This window comes from Apteryx mantelli, chromosome 13 (genome assembly GCF_036417845.1).
Source record: "Apteryx mantelli isolate bAptMan1 chromosome 13, bAptMan1.hap1, whole genome shotgun sequence".
NCBI lineage: Eukaryota > Metazoa > Chordata > Aves > Apterygiformes > Apterygidae > Apteryx > Apteryx mantelli.
The window spans coordinates 7,306,265-7,323,250 of record NC_089990.1 but is presented as its reverse complement, the minus strand read 5'-3'; the positions used below and the strand labels follow the sequence as shown (position 1 = coordinate 7,323,250).

General features: G+C 42.7%; 1 protein-coding gene across 2 annotated transcripts in view; it reads left to right on the top strand.

Annotated features, from left to right (window-relative positions):
* The window catches only part of FGF13 (fibroblast growth factor 13), a 253,869-nt gene that overhangs the window by 121,684 nt on the left and 115,199 nt on the right, over positions 1-16,986 (top strand). Inside the window, exon 2 of one of the 2 annotated variants that reach the window (XM_067303900.1) lies at positions 14,061-14,228. The exons of the other annotated variant lie outside the window; for it this stretch is intronic. Within the exon in view, the coding sequence (XP_067160001.1) occupies positions 14,061-14,228 (168 nt within the window). The remainder of the gene's footprint in view (positions 1-14,060; positions 14,229-16,986) is intronic. 2 annotated transcript variants of the gene reach the window in all.

Here is a 16,986-nt window from a genome sequence, read left to right as displayed (position 1 = left end):
TCTTAAAGGAAATTTGCAATATGAAGTAGTTAATTAAGAATAAGGAAAAGAATGAACCGAGAAGATGCATACAAATTGGCAGGACTAACAGAATAATAGGTAGGCATTATACAGGTTTGAATCTCAGAAACTGAGAAATCGTGATTGAAGAGGACTTCTGCAGAAACTTAAATTAGACTGGTGTCTCTACATCTCATCTCTGCTCAGGTAATTATTGATAAACCCCTTAGACTTGGCAGGCCTGAATCGGAGAGAATTATGATGGTAAAATAATAAATGGGATCTATCAACTGTGTGAGAATCAGTGGGCAACTTGATCCCACATGGTACCGTCTTGGGAGTATCAAAATACATTTGCCAGATGCAAGATAATGTCAAGTAAATATTTAAAGCTGTGTTTGTGCCACAACATGAGGGTGGTGTAAGGTGCTGAAAGTGGATTAGATGCATTCTGTTTAAATAGACCATTTAAATGAAGGAAAACAGTGATGCAATTAAATAGATCATTTGAATGTGAGAAGACAGTGATGCAGTTTTATACCTGGACGCAGTGTTCGCCTGAAAGGAGAGGCAGCAAGGGCAGGCAGCTCCTGTGGTTGCCGAGAAGTTGTGGAGCCTCTGGTGGGTCAGGAATACTTGGCCAGCCTCTCCTTGTTCCAGCTTCGGTTTAGTGCGACTTTGGTGTCGTGGCGCTTCGGTGCTGTGTGTAGACAGTCTCTTTCCCAATCAGGTCTGTACTGCTGAGTAATCTTGGTTAATGCTTGAGTAAAAGTTAGATTATCAAAGTGCTGGCAGGCCATAGCGAGACACTACTAAGTGTGCCTGGGTGATGAGAAAGCGAATTTGGGAGAGCCCTTTGGCAGCTGGAAGCACTTGGTTAGCACAGTGTGTATGCCACTCGTGTCTGCTTACAACCTGACCCTCAGAAAGCTGCTGTGGACCTTTTAATTCCTTCATCTCCTGTCTTTTGGCTATTGCCTTTGCTCTAGGTGGCTGGGTGAAAGGTATCTACTGTGAAGGGAATGAGTGGGGTTTTAGCTTCCTTCTGCCTAAAAATTTTAGCCAGACTCCAATTATTTCTCACTTTTCTAAGAATAAATAAATGAGGTTCAGTGAACATGTAACATGTCAGCTCTGCACACAGCTTCTATTTTGTTCACCCACAGCTATTTCAAATGCCCTTCCGGGCAACTGCCCACAGCGGGACACTTTGTATAGACATGATGGGAAGCTAAAGCCGTTAGTCAGACTCTATTAATATACGATATGCAAAGCATTCCTGGAGACAGACTTCAATGCGGATCTGTCAGATTTGGCCGTGGGAAGCTCGCTTTTGTCACATTACCTGGTGGCAGAGAATGACTTCTGATGGGTCAGGGCAAGGTCTGAGCCTCGGCTTCCTGAACAGCCTGTCCCAGCACGGCTGCGGGAGCTCCTGGGCGGTTTGAGTCAGCCCTAGTGTCACATCCTCAGCTGTGAGACACAACAATCACAGCAATAATTCAAGGCAGAAGATTGACAGAACCATTTAATGTATGTGAGAGTGACAGTGAGTCATCTCTGATCACTGTGTTTAGCAGCCTGGAGATCCTCAGACACCCAGGGCAGCCTCAGTCCTATGTCTGCGTGACAGCACAGGGCAAGGAGAAGCAGCTCAAAGTCACTGCCTCCTTCCTTCGTAGGGGTTTACTCCTAAAAAGCAGGAGGTAGGGCTTGCTCCCAAGGGGGGCTTTGGGAGGCAATAGCTTTCTATAGTCTGAGGCCATTATCCCATCAGCCTGCTTAAGTTCACCTTAACGTGATGGCATGGCTGCTGGTTTGGTGCATGCGGCAGTGAACGCGTTAGCCCATGTCGATTGTGTAACTGGTGTGAAATGCAGAGTTAAAGGCAGACTAAATTGCAAATCAAGTTTTACAAAGATGTCTTTAAGGTTTCAGTTCATGAGAAAAGTGTGTCGGTAACATGAAGGTTACAGACTAGATTTAAAAGGAAAGGCAGATTTTTTCCCCCAAACTGCAAAGATCTAATTTCCTAAATAAATTCTATGAGAACCCTTGAAAACATTTTCTGCTCTCCAGCAGTCACCTAAGATACATGTGGGGGCTGGTATTAAAAATACTGTAAGTGCTTATGGGGCATAGAGGGCAAGGAGTGTTGGGAAAGATTCCTACCCCACTGGTGATTAGGAACCAGAGGAACACTGCTGAGCACAGTGTTTGCAAAACTGAACTGTCCAAAGTAGTGCAATGCTCAGTAATGAGTGTTTGTGGGACCCTGCATACTTGTTTTCACAGTTGTATGGGCTAAATCTTCAGCTACTGCAAATTGCTGTGAAGCTTCTCTTGAAATTTTTCCATTTAACTGGAGCTGGTATAAATTCAGATGCTCCAGACATTTACAGCAACTAAAAATCCTTTCCTCTTTTTAAGTGTTTGAGCTAGCTTCCTGAATAAATGTTTTAATTTATTTGGAGCTATGTAGAGGCCCAGTAGGCATAAATATGGTAATGACACCAAATAGTGACTTGTCTTTAATACGGATGGTTTCAAAGCAGTGCAAAAAGTGATCACGGTATCCCGGGAGGCAGCTCCACAACTCCAATCTGCAATACATGATGTCCTTACTTATTTTGAGAAGAGTGGCTTTCTCTTGCACTAAAATAAAGACCATTTGCAACATCCTAAACACTAGAAGCTGATTTATAGCTCAGTACTGCAGCAATATCTTTCTTCTAAGGCAGACACTTATCTTTACTAGCTTTGATATACTGTTATAAGCAAGAGGACTGCAGTATTAACTTCATACACTAGAATGTGAAATGTGGTGGTTTTTTTCTTAGGGCTGTGCTTGCTGCCTTGAGTTGTTTCTCATGCCATTTACAGTGCTGAACACCAATGCGAGTATATTATGCAATGTACTGTTTAAAAAAAAGGCAATAAACTCAGCAGTTATTTCTGCTTTATGTAATAGCCTTACTTGATCAGTTTGCCTTTTGAATTCTGAAAAAGTTCAGTCCTAATAGCCTGTTGCAGCTTGAGTGTTTATCAGTGTATATTTGCGCATGGTGCAGAAGTTTCTGCTGCAGTTTCAGTCTCCTGGCTGGCAGCCGGTGGGAATGGTGCCAGCCAAGACAGCCCGGGCAGGGACATCACGTAGTGACACCTGAATTTCATGCTGTGTTGGGTGGAAATGTGTGCTGGTTTGTGAAAGATTTAAAATGTGTTTCTCTTCCACAGCCTTGTCACTATGCCCTTCCCCTTGGTCACAACATGTCACTCAGGCATGAACAACTGTGAGATGCATTGGTCTCAACTGGACCCATTTTAGCCGTACAGCAGACTCCTTCCTCGGCATTATTTACAGTCTGGCTTAAGCACAGTCTCTTGGGGTTTTGGTCTGTGCAAACGCACAGCACTGAAATTAAAACTTTTAACTGGAGTCCCCAACACTCGTATGTTCCAGGCTGCATGCATGGTCACCTCAACGTACCTGGGGGAAGGCGGACATCGTTTCAGATGTACTCTAGCTACGCTGGCGGTAGCTTCCTCGGTTTATCTTCCCTCGCTGCTTTACCCGCCCGCTCGGTGCACTGACTGGCTGCGTGGCGTTGGGGCTCCCATCGGAGTGAAGGCAGCTTAAAACAGTGGGCGGAATAAGTCAGTCTTGAGCACCGTGTGTACAGAGCCTGTCTCGGTACCCCCGCCCCGTCTCCTCGCTTGTGCTCCCTGATCTGTCAGGCTGTACCGTTAACCAAGTCGCTGCGCTGTTGCTGTTCGCTGCAGGTTGGCAAAATTGTTCCCGTTCTCTGTGGTCCAGCACTGATTGCTTCTCTCACTCTGGCTGTTTTTTGTATCTTCTGGTAGCTCTTTAAATGAAATGGGCTTACATATATCACTTTAAATCATGCTTTATGGAGTTATTGCAATTTTGGTGCAGTTAACACTGCTAGTCTATAATGGTTGTGCTGTCCACTATGTGAAAGTGCCACAATATTGTACAAAAGTAAGTTGTTAAGTAACTGACAATGATCACAAAATGTGTAGCTGGATGCCACAAGCCTGATCATTGAGGTGGACAACAACAGGAAATCAGGTGATTAAAATCTTCTGCTAATTTGTCTGTGTTGATTATATTGATTAACATTGAAAAGCAAAACCCCTCTGTGCATGTGCAGCAAGTGCAAAACTGTAGCAGTGAGGGTGTAATTGCGTGTGGAGTTATGTAATTCCAAAGGGATTTAGATAAGCGCAGAGAGGGGAAAAATATTTTTGAGTACAACCCCAGAACCTGTGTCAAGGGAAGGCTTCTGAAATGTGGTCCTTTTATTTCAGAAAGATTGAAGAAAAAGCAGTACTGTGCGTATTGTTGTGTGCCATTCTGAATCGATACGCTGTTCAAGTGGATATAATGACTTAACCCTTCACAGGCCAGGCAACAGCAACAACAGAGCTGGCTAATATCGAATCATTTGAGGTGCGTTTTCCAGCCCCATGTTGGCAAACTGGGTGTTAGAGTTGCTGGCCAGGGGAAGCGGGTCCAGCAGTGGCTTCTGGAATAGGTAAAGCACTGGTAAACAAAGGACAGCGTAGGCAGAGGTTTTGCCTGGGTTGCCAAAGCCACTTGCAGGCGAAGGTGAATTTGAGTAAAACTTTAGTCCAGGAAAAGAACACCAGAAAATATTGTAGTCTTTCATTTGACTAGTTTTAAAATGAAACATTTTGTGTTTGTGTGTTGGTGTGTCTTACAGCCCCAATTTATATCAGCTTAATTTTTAACATATTGAAAAAAATCTCCCACCCTTAAAATGCAAAGAAATGCAAAATCATTTCAGAAAGGAATAAATACCTTGTTTAACCTGAAAATAGATTTTGCATAAATTGCTGCTGTTCATCCAGCAGCTCTGTACACCACTCTGTGCAGAACCACTCGCCCCTTTCGGCTGCGCTGCCGAATGAGAGCGTGCAGGTGTCGGCCGCTTCCCGGTGCCGTGGTGGTGCGCTGCGCTCCTCTGTGGCATGCTGAGGCTCTTTGCTCCTGCTGATTAGTTTTCTGTGCTTTGCTTTGAAAGATTTCCTCTGAGGCCATTTCTCAGAACAGCTCTTTCTGTAATGGGTTTGAATTTTAAAACACGCCATTTCTTGCCTCCTTCCTTTTGTTAATCCATGGTAAATGAGCCAAATAATTGGGAGGTGTCACCTGTCCGTTCATGAGTGGTGCTTCTGGTCTTGTCACCTTCCTCCAAGTGCAATGCTCAAGAGCTTAGAGTCTCTGAAATCGAGCCTTTGAGGGTTTTAGTGCTGCTCCTCTATTTCCCAAGAGGTTCAGCTGATTCTTCTTTCCGATTTCCAGGAAGGATGCCGTCCTTCACTTGATGCTTCCGTCAGCCTTTGTAGGCTCCTTATTCCTTGATCTACTCTTCCAGTCTGACCCTGACTTCTCTCAAGTTCCCCGCCACCACCATCTCTAGGGAAATTAGTCTCCTTTGCAGCCCTGGTGTTGTCAGTAGATGCACTAAAAATAGCAAGAAAAAAGGTGCTCCTACTTCTCCTGACTTCCCCTGTCATTTGTAAATATTCTCCTGGTTCTAAATAGGGCTGCTAGATTAATAACTATATTCATATTAAAGTTATGTTGCACGATAGCATCCTAGTATTCCATTAGTAGTGACCTGTAACTCTCCAAGTCTCCCAAAAGCTGTCAACTACCTACTCATCCCTGGCCCTTTCTAGCAGTTATCTTGTCATTTGGTTCTCTACTCGCTTGATTTTTCACAAAATTTTAAGTCTGCTGTTGTGCCTTATCTGACTGAGATATCCTCTGAAGTGAGGAGGTCACAGTAGGCTTTGGGGTAGGCAGGGGCGAGTTGGGGTGTTTTGGGAAGGCTACCATAGACTGCTTTTCTGCACTGCCCTTAGGACCTTCATACCTAACTACGTCCTTTTTTTTTAATTATTATTATTATTATTTTTTTGCTAGAATAACCCTCTGTGCAGACGTACCAATTCAGAGACGCTGCAGCTGCTGCGCTGCTGTTGCCTGGGGCCCTTGCCTGCACTGGGCTGAACTACGGGCCCTTTTTCTGGCCATAGCTGTGACAAACAGGCAGATGAATTCCAGCTGCTCACCAATGCCCTGTGTTCCCTAGAAGCTACCACGGCCTTCCCAGACATCACTGCCTAAGCTGTTTCACCCAGAAGGAGCTGGATTAACTTAAAGAACTTAAATGCTTTGTTTTTAGAGCTGAAACGAGTTGGGGGCGGTTGTGTGAGTTTGAAGGGTGGGTGGCCTTGTGCAAGGGGACCAGACAAGTGGATGGGTGATGGTGACTTCTACTGCTGCCTCAGCTGTGGCTGGAAGATGTGAGTGACCTCTCGCTTTCCATCCAGGGCTGTTTCCCTTCTGGGGGCTGTACAACTGCTTTCCTTGTATCTTCGCAGCAGAAAGGAATGGCTAGTCCATCGTGCTGGTGTTTTGGTGGCATCCAGAGCTTAATCAGAAGATGCAACACTTTTTGGTGGTTGTGGATGGGTTATCCAGCTTCTGAAGCTGACCGAGAAGATCCTGCCATTTCAGCATCCTCCCCAGGGCCTGCGCATACTTCTCCATGAAGCTCCCTGATAACGCTCCAGTGTACTTGCGTCTCCTGCATGCGCAAGTCTGTGTGCCTGTGGCGCTCGATGCATGTGCACTCCAGAAAAATGAGTAGTACGCTGTAAATTACTATCTTGTCTGCTGTGGCGCATAGAGCAGCCCACCTGTTTGGAAAGCAGCCAGCTCACGTTTATTTTAGCAGACGGGAAAAGCAGAAAGCCACTCAAAGTAGGCAGGGAAGCAGTATTTATTCATTCAGAGGCAAGTGTGGCAAAGTGGTGAACTGAACGTCAGAGTTAAATAAGAGTGGGCATGCATCTTGTATAGCAAAACTGCAGGACTGATGTCTGGGAAGGGAAAAGCAGTGGGTTTGCACGATGGAGAGCAAGTTGTGGATGTTGTATAGCAGCTGATGAACAGGAGTGTGGATCTTCTCTTTATTGCAGTTCACACGTGGGAGGCCGGAAAACACTGCTGAGCATCTGGAGAGGAAACAGAGCGGTTTCTCCCAAACCACGCTTTTGCATGTGGGCACAGTGGGAGCACGGTTATAGGCAGCTGTGTCACTGAATAGTGGCCGGATTAGAGCTAATCAAAGGCTGTTTGGTAGTAGATGGATGCCTGGAAAAGCTAGAAAATCAGGTTATGTGCAGAAGTGTTAGTGCACTTCCAAGCAGAGGAAAGAGGAGATGCATTCTGAGTTGAATTTATTTAAAAAAAATTAAAAAAATTTGACGTTGGATGTCATTGTCTTTATTATGCACAAGGATCTAAGTGCAGCCTTATCTTGGCTAGTCTTTTTAGAGGTTAACAGCCTATTACTGCTAGCAGTTAATCCAATTACTCTTTTAGGTCAAGGAGTGTGTTCTGTGCAAATAATTTTGGAAGATCTGAAAATAATTATTCTGCAAGGTTGACCCAAAGAGAATGTATTTCAGAATTTTCCAACAGATCAAAAAGTTTAAAAGTCCATACTCCTGTTGAAAGAAATATGTTCAACAAGGCTGCAGGCTTAATTTTTTTTGCAAGACAACAGATGTTTAAGGAGGAAGCTATTTCACAGTGGAAAGCGGTTTCAAATCAGAAAATCAAAACACAGTATCTAAAACCATCAGTGAAATATTCTGATATGGGGGAGAAGGCAGAGTCATGCAAACCTTAAGTAATAATTCCAAATTAGATGTTTTGCCTAAAGCAAGTTTTGACCATATCATTTTGGCTAGCTTTGTCTGTTTCTCCTCCTTTGATAAGGAATCTATTGAGCATATAGGAAGGGACTGTGCAATAAATAATGATATCCATCTAAAGCTGGGAAGATAAATCCACTGGTGGATTTAAAAGGATCCAAAGGACTAAAAAGGATCCAAGTGGGTCTTGTTCATCCTTTGCTTGGTGTTTTCAGGGGCCAGGTGCAGCGGGGGGAGCCAGGTTGGAGGTTCTGCTTTGCATGGGCTCAGCTAAGCCCTGGCAGTGGGACAGCAGCTCTCCAGCTGCTCGTGCGGCCTTTTACAGGGGGAATTTCTGTTTACTGTCACACATCAGCCTAGAAGTAGGATTAAGATTTAGAAGAAATCTTTGGGGGTGTTTATGCTGCAGTCTCTGCTGTGACTGCAGCGGTTTAGGGCTGTTTGGATCGGCTCTGTGGCTACTGGGGAACCTGGCCAAATGTGGCGCTTGATGCAGGATGAAGAGCCTTCCCTGGGGCCTGCGTACATGCCAAGGTCCAGGCTACTCCTGCTTGTAGCTAAAGTAGCTAATTTAGTGAGAGTTTAGGAATCAGCACCATATATGGTAGTCATGGCAGAGGCGGCTGGGTTTTTGGCTTTACCATGAAGATTATTACTTGGGCATCACTTACCAGTTTTAGTTTATGACACCATGTGACATTTATGCCTTAAATAGGAATTTATCCTCCTTTTCTCACCAGAAACAGAAAGGAGCTCTTAGACTGTATAGTACTGAATCCCCAAAGCCTCAACTCCTAATAACCAGCTCAGTCTAATTTAGATCAGCAGTTTGAAACATTATTAGTTCAGGTAGTAAAAACCCTCTATTAGAAAAGGAATTTGCTTCCCCAAGACTTGTCTCAGCTCTTCCAGACAACTAGTGCCCATCTCAGAAATTATGCTGTATTTTTGCATGCAATAAAACTGTCCTCTTTGTGCTTATTTTTGAATTGATACTGAGAAGTAGTTGCCAAAGGAAATTTGGGCCTCTGGTCTCAAACCGGTACCACAAGGCCTGCTGCTGAGTGAGCAGAGCAAGGAGGTTGCAGTGCAGCGTAGCTGGCATCTGTCGCAGCCTCGCTCCGGCAGCAGCCTCCAGATGTAGTGCAAGTTCAGTTCAGGTGGAGTTTTAATTTTGAAGTATAATATAAAGAAATGCAAGGTAAAAGTTAAGACTTCCACAAGGTATTTTCCCTATTTTGTTTTTTTAACTTTGGAGTTAATGCATTGCCAGCAGAGTGTCTGGTTTTGGTGGTGGGGAAAGGAGGGACCTCAGACACAGCTTGTTGAGAACAGGAGTTAGAGGCTATGGCTGCTTGTATATCCTGTGACATCTGTCGTCACTGCGAAAGAGCAGATCGGAGCGAGCCGAACCTCAGCGCTGCAAGCATGCAGACACCAGGTGAGAGCAAGGTTTCTGACTTGTGACACCAAAGTGCTGGGGCTGCTTGGTGGGAATCCTTCACGTGGCTGTTGGAGAAGCTGGATAGGGCACAGATGGACTGTGGTGCCTTTAAGAGGATTTGACTATATGACAGCTCCAGAATAGCTTTTTTTAATTAGCTTATAAATATTTGTGTGCCTTGAAATACCCAAATGAGTTCATCATGTTGTCCAGCTGGGAAACAGAAATCATACCTTCAGCTGGAATAAATTAGGGGAAAAACAAAGCAGTAAGGAAAAGAAGCAGAGGGAGCAGTTATTGCATATGTACCTGAGTTTTGCATCAGCTGCTGCAGCAGGGCAAATGCTATTACAGAAAATACCTGCTTTCCCACCTGTTCCCTGTCCTGCGGGCACTCACTTGAAGCAAGTTATTCTGAAGGCGGTATTTTTAGGTTTGTCCTAGTGAGGAGCTGAAAGCAACTTGACATCCTGATATTTTCCCTAAAAGGGAAGAGCGAGCTGTAAACAGCCTCAGAGGTCTGGGTCACTGCATTCCTGACCTTTCTTTCCTTTTTGTGGGTGAAGGAGGTGTAGAACAGGCATCACCGTTTTACTTCACCACACTGTCTGGCAGGAAAAGAAATTTATTGCACGTATCTTGGGTCTCACTGCCTGTGAAACTAAGCAGACGAAGGGAACCCAGAGAAGGAGGAGGGAAACTCACATTTCGGGTCATTTGAGGAGAGAAGTGTCAAAACACATCCATGGAAATAGCAAACGTTGATGTTATTGTGTCGTATGGACAAGAGCAGTAATGGGAATGCGGAGATTTCTTTTGCCTCTATTAAGATCTATTTACCCTGTGGTCACCATGGACTCTCACTCACAGAGCTGAAGTCTCTCTAACACCAGTAGCCCAGGAAAATTAAGACAAAGCATATTTTAAGTTTGTAGCTGCTGGGAGAAAGATGCTTCCTTACAACTTTATTAAACTCTGAATTATATCAAAAATTATTTAGTTGCAGCTAGAGCCAAGCCCTATGCCAGACTTAATGTTATAGTTTCTGGCAATTCTAGATGGGACTGAAATGAAGTCGGGCATAAAAGACAGACACAAACCAGTGGAGTGTTTAGCTGATGCGTTTACATAATGTGAGCATGTTTGAATTTACCTTGAAAATCATGATGGTGCTGGTAGTTATTTTAAAAATGATTTTCTTTTCTCTTTGTAAGATATATGGGAAGAAAGAAGGTTTTTTTCATACTAACTTGTCGATAAGTTTTTGTTATTGTGGTTATTATCTTAAAAGTAAGGAATATGCTATAGAGTGATATTTAGCAAGTTGACTTTTTTGATGTAGGAAACGTAATAGTTACTGCAGCTATTTTATGCTAACTGCTGAGCAAATGCTTTTCATATATGCACTCGCTTTAGCCATAGTTGCTGCATTTTCTGCCTTTCCACCAACTCATATAAACAGCCCCCCATTTTTTTTAAGCCATGAAGTATTTTACACATCCTCAGTTGGAAGATGATAAAGTTCTTTAATATCTTAATCACCTGTGTCCAAGATGTACAAAGTCTTCTCCCCGTTTTACTTGTGGGAAGATGAAAATATAGATAAATGAAACGTTTTGCTAACAAGGGTGGAGAGTACGTCAGGGTGAGTGGCTGCTGAATCGTAACAACAGAGGCAGAGCTGGCTGGTGTAGGCTAGCAAAATGACTGTGCATCAGTCTTCAGGAAGGTGGCCAGGCAATGTAGACATGCCTGAACGAAGGTCTCTTCTAGCCACTCTTGAGAACAGCGTCCACGTAATGGAGTGAAGCTAAGCATTTGCCAGGCTTCTCGCATGTCTTCTGCTGCCCTTATTGAGCTTGATGCTGTCTTGTGATTACTACCCAAATTAGCTGATCTAAAGCCAGCTCATGTATCTGTGCATTATACAGCAGAGTGTAAGCGTATCTGAGGTCCTGCAATTAGCACAAAGTCCGTAATGGAAAGGACCATAGTATAAAAGGAGTGTTATTCTTATCCCTTAGATGTTCTCTGCCCCACATGATACAGTGTAAATACTGCTTTGGATTTTGATGTTACTTACCTAAAATTTACCCTTTGCTTCCTACTCTGGCATATTTTGTGTGTTTTTTATCCTGTTAGCAAAATCATTTAGGATTTGTGATGAGAGAAGATATTTCTCAGTTTCCAAAGTGCTTATTTACAGATGATGTTGAATAATGATCCTTTCATGGTTGTACACTGATTATTTTTAGTTATTAGAAATGGACATCAGGTTTTGAAAGCTTTTCACATTAGATTCTGTGGTTTTGACTCTTTCCTGTGGATAAGTTCATTGGACACACAACTGAAATCCTGCCACTGTCATTTCAGTGGCTCTATGAGGCTGTCTGGCTGTTGTCATAGAGAAAAGGAGGCATTTGGGTTAGGGGTTGTTCCTAGTTTAGTAATAAATTCTGTCTGCCTTGAGGCCGTTCATCAAGTTAAGAAAAGGTTTTAGCTGTTCTCTTCAAAACAGCGACATCAATTATCTCATTAATGCATCGTGCCAGCATTGAGGCTTCATTAGAACTGTGGTTCCTAGGATTTGCTCCAGATACTAATGCTATGGTGTCCCTCTAAACCAAGCCTCATTTACACCTGCTGCCCTGGATTCAATTAAACTGGTGTATCCTTGTTGGTATTGGCATGTTCTTCATTTATTGAATGTGTAGCTCTTTGGCTTGTTTGCATTTAAATAACTCTGTAATAATATGGGAATGCAGGTGACTGATAAAGGACCAGATATATCTCCTCCAGCTGTTTCTTCCCTTCTTGGGAAGGGGTCTGCCCCTCCGAGGATCAGCCCAGAAACATGCCTCTTGCCTGAGGCTGTTCTTGACAGCAGGGTATGCTCTGCTGCGTATCAGCTGGCTTGCTGGCAGAAGGTAGCTGTGCATTTCAATCCTCTGCTAGCTCTCCGCATTTCTCAACGCACATTATCCTTTATCCCTGTAAATGTCAGAGGGACGCGCTGGAGGGTTGCTGCGCTGTTGACGTTGGGGCCCTGCACACAGTTTACTGGGGACTTTGCACAGACTCCTGCAGTAGCAACTCCTGCATGGTGTCTTTTTGGAGGAGCGACCCATCAGGGCTCGCTGGTCTTTGGCTTCTCTTGGGTGTTGACTCTTCTTAGTGATTGCCCTGCAGTCTCAGGGCTGTCAGTACACATCATGAACACATACGTACCCTTCAAACAAGCCAAAATAAAACTAGTATTGTTAAGGGAGCAATTATCTGGCAATCCAGGCTTTGTGCTTCAGTGACCTAGTGCTCATTTTTGAACCACTGTGTTTTTCTATTAGCTTATTTATTGCTTTTAATGATACTTTATCTGTATTATTTGTGTGTGTTACTGATGCCGTGTCTAGTCTAATGAAGCAACAACAGCTAAGGTGCAAAATGTTTCCTATGGATTAATGACGTCAAAGAAGGTGATTGCCCACTGTGGAAGGAACGTCTGTCAGGTCGAACCAGTTAATTATCTTCCAGATGTGACTTTTACCATCCTTGATAGGAGAGGAAAAAAAGCAAATGGATGGAGAGGCAAGAGTATCGTTTTTGACTGAGGGGATTCTTGTTTAAATCTGCATGATAGTTCTTAAAAAATCACTGGTAGGCATTTAGGAAATGGTTAAATTATTTGAATTATCTGCCAAGACTTCTAGAATCATATAAGCTTGTATACTGCTGGTGCAGCTGTGGTTTTTTTTAGACTAGCATGTCAATGGTTTCTTTCCTAATCTTTGGATTTTTATTTTTTGTTAGAGGGTTGTACAGTCTGTCTGGCTTTGGCTGTGGTTTTATATCTATGAATCCAGTTATGAATTACTAGCAGTGATTATAGACTGTCTTCTGAAAATCATATAACTGATTTTGAAAGATGATCTGTGCCTAAAGGCTAAGTTGAAGAATCTCACTATCTTGGTTATTAAGGCTTCATTTTTTTAGGTGGCAGAAAAGTGTTTCAATTCCTTCTGCTAATGTAATACTTCTAAGGTAGCTGGAGTTTTCTGTATGCTATATATTTTCTTCTTACTGTTTAATAGTCTGACCCCATTCAGAAAACATTTCAGACTGCATATCATTTATTTTATTAATGGTAGTATTGATTTATAAGATCAACTTTAAAAAATGACTTGCTATTTTACAAGAAAACCATCAAAAGGATTAATGTACCTTCCCTCTGTACATCTACTCTTCTACCCATTGCAAGTGATGATCAAGTCAAATGTCATTGGATTAGCATCCTTGCTCGGAGGAACAGTGTATAATTAAATATCCTGATAAAGGCATGGTTTTTTTGTTTGTTTGTTTTTTTACTTTGAGGAATAGACACACGGATGTTGCATTACCTGCAGATATGGAATGATTACTCCCTGATGTTAGAGATTGCCTATGGCTGGGCAATAACAGCATGCTTTGTTTGCTCGTTTTTTTTAATCTGCATGCAGAATAGATCTAGGTGTTACAGAAGAATATAGCAAAGACATAGAGAACCTTATTGCTGCTTTCTGGAGCACAGTGTTATTCTACCATTTATGAAAGCTGCATGAAACAGTATAAATTGTTAATGTTTATGAGAAGCATTGTTTATAAAAGTAAATATTTTCCCCACCTCTCTGCCACCATGACTAAGATACTTTTAACATGTTTAATTTTATTTTTCTTTCTAAAATGTTTCTCCCCTTTCTATCTCTTCCCCTTCCTCACCCCAACATTATGTAGTTGATTTAATTCTCTAGATTGCTTTCCTCAAGCTCTAACTTGAGTTCATTTTGTTATGTGGTGACCACAGTTATGGATGACGCTCCCCCTGGCACACAGGAGTACATTATGTTACGGCAAGATTCGATCCAATCTGCGGAATTAAAGAAAAAAGAGTCCCCTTTTCGTGCTAAGTGTCACGAAATCTTCTGCTGCCCACTGAAGCAAGTGCACCTCAAAGAGAACACAGAGCCGGAAGGTTTGTGGCACTATGGATCCATGTTCTGTTTGTTTCTATTTTTATTTTTCCATGTATGTCCCGAGAGTGTGCTGTGTGTTTTCCAGCCTGTGTCAGTGTAGTGCAACTGATGCAGGAAGCGTTTTGCACTCTGTGTCCCCTTTTGCTTGCCTGTTAGTGTCCGATTCAGCTATCGGGGGACACTAGTATAAGCCATGTACGGTATTGTCCTAGACAAGAAGTAAAATGACGCTGCTTTTTCTTAAAGAAAGTTTTTTTGTTTCAGCTCTCATCATTACACACTGCCATTTTTTTGGGCTGCCAAAAGTTGCTTGCTACTTTAAACAGCATCAATTCCAAGTCAGTTCTTTCTGGTAATGTTTCTGAAGTTGCACTTTGCTGAAAATAATGGCACTTAGACTCAGATTCAGCTTGTCCCCAGCACCCTTCACTTCATAAGGCTTCTGCATAGCGCTAGCAAATGCTCGTGGCAGCTGTACCGCAGCGAAGCAGGGTAAAGTTTGTACGTAATGCACGCACAGTTGCATTTTGGAAAATGAAATGCATGCAGAGCAGAAGAAATAAGTAGAAATGTTTTCCTTTTCAGGTAAAACAAAGGTATGGTCTGTTCTAATGCTGTGTTTCCTAATATGAAACTATTGGATTATCTATATCTTTAACTCATTGGTCTAATATACATGAGATGAAGCCATTTTTAATCCTTTTTTTAATATTTTCTCTTGTTCCATATGTGTTTTGCATTACTGCCTCATATTCCACATGGTAAGCCTTCCTCTTTTTGCATAAACTTCAGTATCTGCCAAGACGAATAATGTTACTGCTGGTAGACATATTTTAATATGAAATATTCAGGGCTGGGATTCTGTCACAATTGAATTTGCAGGAATGGCAAAGTGATCAGGTTGGAGACCTTCCTCACAAATCACTTGTATTATTCTCTATGTAATGATGGGCACCAGCTCCTAAGCTGTCATTATTAGTCCAAACTATTTTGCTCAATTTCTTCTATTACCCCAAATTTTGCATGAATGTTCCTTGCACCGCTTTTGGGAGATCTATGTCTTTTATTAAAAAAATATTTTACTAAAATGGCATTCCTTTCTAATCTTGTTCAGAAATATGTAGTCTGATATATAAACGTTGGGGTGGGGGAAGGTTTTTGTTTCAGTGATAACGTACCTGAATTTTAAAACTGGGTTTTGGAAACATGAAGTCTAATTCTGCTCTTGTTTCCATGGCTGACTTGGTAGGAGTTTTGATTCTGAGCTCAAATGTGAAGGAAAGCCGAATTCCTTGGCACTCTTCTGGATTAACAAATATAATGAATTTTCTCATCATTTGTCAGGGTTTGTGGTGTTAGGTTATGAACCCAGAACTGTTTGTGTCAAGCTCCTCTAGAAAGATGTCGACAGCTGAGCTTTTAGAGGTGCTCAGCATCCTCGTCGAATGGTATTTTGGGAAACGAAGGTTTCATGTGAGCCATGGAGTGGTACAGTACTCTGCACTGAGCAGGTCTGGGCCCTACTGACCTACGCTGTGTATTTCACAATTTCTTTGTGCTCACATGAAACTCCAGTAGAAGTTGATGGTCATTTCAATGTAATTTACATAGAGAACTGTATTCCTGGTGGTGACTAGCTCATAGCTATGGTCATTTTCAGTGAATAAATCAACATTTTACACACTGGTATGTTCGAGAGGAGAACACATGGGAAGTGGAGTTGTGCTGGGTCTTTTATCTCCAAGGGGTGAGTCTCCTGGGAGCATGATTTGGTGGCTCAGCAGTGAGGAACTGGGAATCTGCCAGGAGATGCTTTCAAGGGGCAGGCTCTAAGCGAAGACCTGGAGAGTCTGCTCTTAGCTGCTCTTAGATTCTCTGTAAATCTGCACACTGTCTCTCCCCAGTAACAGCTGTGTTACTCCTTCCTCCCTGGCATATGGTATTGTTAATCATTCTTACTGAAAATGTTTAGTTCTAAGAGGAAAGCTTCATTTTCTATTGCAGTATACAAAGATGAACGTGTCTTCCTCTCCTCACCCTCAATCCCTCCTGCTCTCCTCTAGGAGTTTGGCATTACTAGGCAAGGCACAAGAAGCCGTGGCCATACTGACTTATCCCCCAACCATCTGAGTCGATGAGAATTCGTAGGGGTATCATCTCGGTGGAATTTTTATTGTTGCATGTTTTCTACATGTGTTTCTGTGAAAGAAACTGCATCTAGCATGAGAGGGAAGATGTTTGCTCAGGTGTCCTTTCAGCCTCTCTTGCTGCTCAGATTGCTTAGGGCCACACTGGTCTGTCTTTGCAGTCTGTGAATTGGCTGGCAACAGTGTTAGATCCACTGGAAGGCTGATGTGTGTCATCCTCAGTGGTTTGTTGGTGCGAAGCTGAAAAATTTTGAGCATGAAATGATCTGAACGGTGCTTTCAGTGCAAACACAAAAACAGTCCATTGAAGTCAATGGAACAACTGAAATAAACCCTAGCCGAATACCTTTGACTGTGAACCCAGCAGTTAACGCTCAGCTGCACTGTGAGGATGAATGAATATAGAAGTTTAAACCTGTTACCATAATGTAATTTCCACATTTTTGAAGGTACTGGAAAATATGGCAGCTCAGTAGCTATCAGGAAACCTCTCCAAGTAGAATGTCATAATGGAGGTTATATATGAAACACTTTGCAGACTTGAAAGACTCTAGAGAGAGTATAAAGATGCACTTTTTTCACCTGATGAATACTGATGTGGGAACACCTA